The sequence below is a fragment of the Mercenaria mercenaria genome, chromosome 18 (assembly GCF_021730395.1).
Source record: "Mercenaria mercenaria strain notata chromosome 18, MADL_Memer_1, whole genome shotgun sequence".
Classification (NCBI taxonomy): domain Eukaryota; kingdom Metazoa; phylum Mollusca; class Bivalvia; order Venerida; family Veneridae; genus Mercenaria; species Mercenaria mercenaria.
Genome location: NC_069378.1, coordinates 29,393,655 through 29,398,622, shown reverse-complemented (window position 1 = coordinate 29,398,622; position 4,968 = coordinate 29,393,655). Strand labels below are relative to the sequence as shown.

The 4,968-nt window shown below is 34.1% G+C and overlaps 1 protein-coding gene across 1 annotated transcript; it reads left to right on the top strand.

Moving 5' to 3' along the window:
• Positions 1 to 2,300: 2,300 nt before the first annotated feature.
• On the top strand, positions 2,301 to 4,707 carry LOC123539378 (3-[(3aS,4S,7aS)-7a-methyl-1,5-dioxo-octahydro-1H-inden-4-yl]propanoyl:CoA ligase-like). The gene is made up of 2 exons (XM_045323942.2): positions 2,301 to 3,364; positions 3,701 to 4,707. The coding sequence occupies exons 1-2, from the start codon at positions 2,429 to 2,431 to the stop codon at positions 4,472 to 4,474; spliced, it is 1,710 nt and encodes a 569-aa protein (XP_045179877.2). The 5' UTR covers positions 2,301 to 2,428; the 3' UTR covers positions 4,475 to 4,707.
• Positions 4,708 to 4,968: the final 261 nt, after the last annotated feature.

The following is a 4,968-nucleotide window of genomic DNA, read 5'->3' as shown; positions in this document are numbered from 1 at the left end:
TAATTCATATTTGAATAAAACATACGTGTTTAGGCATATATAAAATTTGCATGAAATTGACTTACGGGTTAATCATTTGAAAATGGTTAAAGATATCAAATAGCTATTTTTCACTAAAATACTTTAGATATTTACTTCTACTGTAGAAAATCCCCATCAAATATATTTAACTTTACTAAATATATAAATTGTGTATGTTGAGCTACGTTTATAATCAAATGTCATGCAGTAACAGTTGAGTCAATAAAAAAACTGCCAGTTTTTAGTGGTAGTACATACAATGATATACTGTTTTCTGCCATATATGTATACAGCGTTTACTTTTTTTACCTAATGCATAGCACTGTTAATGCACACAAAGCTGTTAATTCTATGCTTTACATAAACTATATATAATAGTATTTGATAATGTTTTAAAATATGAAATCAGGGTCTAGTACGCCTTTAATAATTTATTTCAGTGTTGACTGCTTGATGTCATTTGGTTTAAATATCCCACAGAATCTATACTATACATCAAATGTATTAGAACATTTAGTGAATGGGCAGCGAAAAATCAATTTTATAGAATAAAGGATAACTTTGATTGAACTGAACTTTTTCCTTTGAAATCTATTGCTTATTTGTTTTATAGAATTTTATACGGGAATCGACAATATTAAAAATATTACGTTTCCAAGACGATAATGCATTTGGATCAGCATTTTCATGTCGGCACCATTTAACACAAAAAATTTCGATGGATTCTGCAATTTGACCACAACATGCATCAAAGTCAGTATTTGAATGAATTCTGTATTTAGGCCCATTGAAAAATAAATTACGAATACGTTTGTCTTTGGTAATATCAAAATTACCAGTGATGACATGACCTGCATCTGAATAGCAATATTTTGAGATTTTGCATTCACAGGGAGTCGGAGTATTTGTATGTATATTTAGGTCACAAACAATTTTATTGTAATTGAATATAATATTTCTTACAGGTGTTTTTTTTTTTATTTATAACAGATAATTAGAGCTTCAGAGTTTCTGAAATATTTAGGCACAGGATCAATGACACGTTTATCCTGAAATATACTACGTACATCGATGAAGTCAATACAACATATCTTAAGGAAATGTCTGTGATGGTCAGATTATGGACGGAGAATATGAGATATTACCTTCTTGATATATTTTATCATTTAAGACAAACGGAAAAGGTGACTGTATTTTTTTTTTCTCCATTTGAATTCTGCTAAATGTATGGCTTTAATTTTAGAACTAGAGTGGAATTTATATCATATACGAGTTGTTCTACTGGCTGAATTGTTACATGATCAAAAGTATGGCCAGATTTACGAAAGTGTTGGTATAAAAAGGTAGTAAACTTGTTCCGACTACGTATTTTGTACGAATGTTCGCGGAAACGAATTTTCAAAGATCGCCCCGTTTGGACAACAAACTGAATGCCACAATTGGGCGCATTTCACGTCAGTACATAAATCGAAGTTTGATGTACGACCTGATTATTTTGGATCGTTGACATACTATTTCAATATCTTGGTCTATACTAAATGTTGATCAACGACCTGAACATTTTAGAATATTGATCCACAATTGCAGACCTGGATCTACGTTGTATGTCGTCTACGACTTGAACATTTTTGAACGTTGATCTGCGATCAGGACATTTTCGATTTAGATGTAAGGCCTTTTTGATTGAAATACTTCAAAATAATTCAAAGTTAAAAATACGTTAACATGATAAAATGCCATTTAAGACTTTACTGGATTTCGATCTACGACCTAGGCAATTTTGAGTGTTGATTTTGGACCTGGATCTACATTGAATGTTCATTGTCAACCTATTATTTTCAAAAGTTGATTTCAAGACCTTGAATTACATTGAAGTGTGATCTACAACCCGAATGTTTTGGGACTTTAATCTACGATTGTACACCCGCGTTTACACTAAATGGCGATTTACAAACTGAAAATTGTTGAATATTAGATTTCAGTCTACGATTTGATCATGAACATATCTTTGCAATAATTCAACCCTTTCAACGTTAGTGAAGAATAGGGGATGGATTGGGTGTTGTTGTTTTCATTACCGTTCATCAGCCAAGCCTGATATTAAACTACATTATAGATCTCATTTTCATATAATTGTATAAAACAACTCCGCGAAGTATTTTATCTTTAAACCAGTCGATAGAAATAAGCATACATTATACATGCAAATATACCAAACAAAGTAGACAGATAAAGGAGTTCTAAAACTGGAACTTGTTATGTAGATTTATTCCTTTGCTGTTATCTCTCTTGACATGAGTATGAATATCAGATTTACATTGTCGGTCATTGAAATGTGTGTTAATTCTGTATGTTCATTTGAGGACATATAAATAGTTTCAAAGAGTGACTTCATGTGAAAAGTAAAATGGAGGAAATGTTTACGAAGAGTTATGTTAAAATTGACCGTCCTCCATTTGAATTAAAACACAATACGATCCCAAAAGTATTAAAGTACTTCTCAGAGACAAAGGGAGATGGCGAATCTATTATTTTTGTGTCCACGGACGGAGGTCGCGATGTTGTCACGTGGTCGGAGCTTTACCAAAAGTCTTACAAAGTAGCAAAATCTCTTATTAATTTGGGAATTCGGGAACAGGAAATCATCGCTATCAATTTGCGATGCTGTCCAGAATGGCTGTTTGCTACATTCGGAGCAATGATGGCTGGAGCAATCCCTGCTAGTATAACGTTTACGTATACAGATGGAAACGACCTGATCGCAATGATGGAAAAGCTGGAGAAATGTTCGCTGCTAGTTCTAGATCCTGGATTAGAAAGCATTAACTGGAACATTCTTCGTAGGCTTCTTGACGAATATAGAGCTGACGGTAAAGTTCGTAGTAAGAAAATGCCTTACTTAAGACATTTGTTAGGTGTTGCGTTCGACAGAGAGCCAGATGCCTCCAGCGTCAAGGACTTCAGAGACCTTCTAGAGGAAGATCATCCTGACGTAGAACTTCCCGAGATAGATCCTAATGAATTTTCCGGACTATTTCAAACCTCGGGAAGTACTGGAGTACCTAAACTTGTGGCGTACGAGCATCTCAGCCAAATGAAGTTAGCAGAATCACATATTTTTGAGTTGATAGAAGACAAGTACATACAGTTTAATGACCGTCCGTTTAACTGGGGTGGAGGTTATCCATTTTCCGTTCTGACCGGTCAGACAAGGGTGACATTTTCCGAGTTTAGTGATCCGCCAAAGGACAGGCTTTCATTTATGATTGAAGTTATAGAAAGAGAAAGATGTTCCATGGTATTTGCTCTACCCCCTTTGATGCACGAGCTAATTAAAAGACAGGTAAAACAACACATTGATATTTTATAAGTTGCTAATCTTATTTCATTTGATTGTAATTATTGATCCAGAATTATCACTGCAGCTTCATATTAATTGAAACAATTGAAACAATAACGACAAATATCTAACCTTATAAATGTGTAGGTAAAGAATCTTGCGTAGAAGTTTTCAGTGACAATCAAACATATTATTTAATCGGTTCAATCATCAATTTCAGAAATGTTTACGCCTTAAACCAAACCAGTTAGATGTAGTTAATTTAACATGATACATATACAGATGGAATTTGATATCAATGGGCAAACATTCTCAGTTTTATTCCATTTACTTTTTCAGGACAATTTACCCGACGACTGGCCTGTGGAAGCTATTTTGACCGGAGGACAACCTCTTACGAGTCAACTTGCTGCTTGTGTTGGTAAAGTTTGCAACTATCTACTGTGCTTTTATGGTGGAACAGAATCTTCTGGTGTGACTAAAGCGCAAATTACGGATCCAGATGATTTCGTTGAATTTGGATGTGGAAAGGCGGTGAATTACCCTGGATTGGAAGTGAAAATCGTTGACGAAAATGGTGAAATTGTTCCCGTCAATCATAGAGGAGAAATATATGTTCGATCGGAAATTATGTTTAAAGAATACTTTAATGATCCTGAAAAAACAAAAGCGGTTAAAACCCCAGACGGATGGTATAAAACAGATGATATAGGTCGGATGACGGAACATGGTCAATTCTTTGCAGAGGGTCGGAAATCAAACATGATTATATCCGGTGGCTTTAATGTAGCTCCTGAAATCCTTGAAAACGTAATGAAAACATTTCCTGGTATCGATTTAGTTGTCATAGTACCAGTTCCAGACGATGTATTTTATCAGGTTTTGTGCGCATGCGTGAAAAGTAAACCAGGATTTACAGTAACCGAAACAGATGTCCAAACGTATTGCCGTGAATATCATGCAGATAAACCAGGGCTTTTCACCGTTCTTCCTAAATTTTACATGTTCTTTGAGAAGTTTCCTGAAACAAGAAGTGGCAAAACGCATCGAAAAGTGTTAGAGAGAATAGCATTGGAGCGTTTCGGACCTTCAGAAGACATATGTCCAAATTGAAAAACTGAATATCAGTTGATATAAGTTAATATTAGTTCAGAGAGGAAGTGTCCAAATTAAAAGAAAAAATTAAATCCAATTATTAAACAGAGGATCGATTACCATGGTGTTGCAAGAGTGTTAAGAATAAAACTAAGTGAGATGTGTAGTTTTATAGTTAAAGAGAAACTGTTTTATTCATACACAGTGAGATAATGCATTTTGTGTTTTGTATAATAAAGAATTATTCCAGATATTACATTAAAATCTTCATTCATTCACCTGCTTATATCATGTGCATTTTGTACTTATTCATTAGCAATAAGAATTAGAAAAAATACGTTTTCTCATCTTCATACATCTCGTTGATACGTTCTGTAAATATTTTGATCGAAACCCATAGGACAAATATGTCGTACAGTCGATCATTAATAACATTGAATTACATATTAAAACCGTTATGTACAGGAGTTTTATCCATGTCTTGGCCGGGACATCGCTGCACATAAAACGTT

Excerpts from the sequence above, each read along its gene's own strand:
- LOC123539378 (XM_045323942.2), top strand. The coding sequence starts at position 2,429 with ATGGAGGAAATGTTTACGAAGAGTTATGTTAAAATTGACCGTCCTCCA. Across the intron at positions 3,365-3,700 it reads ACGAGCTAATTAAAAGACAG|GACAATTTACCCGACGACTG; the intron begins GTAAAACAACAC and ends TTACTTTTTCAG.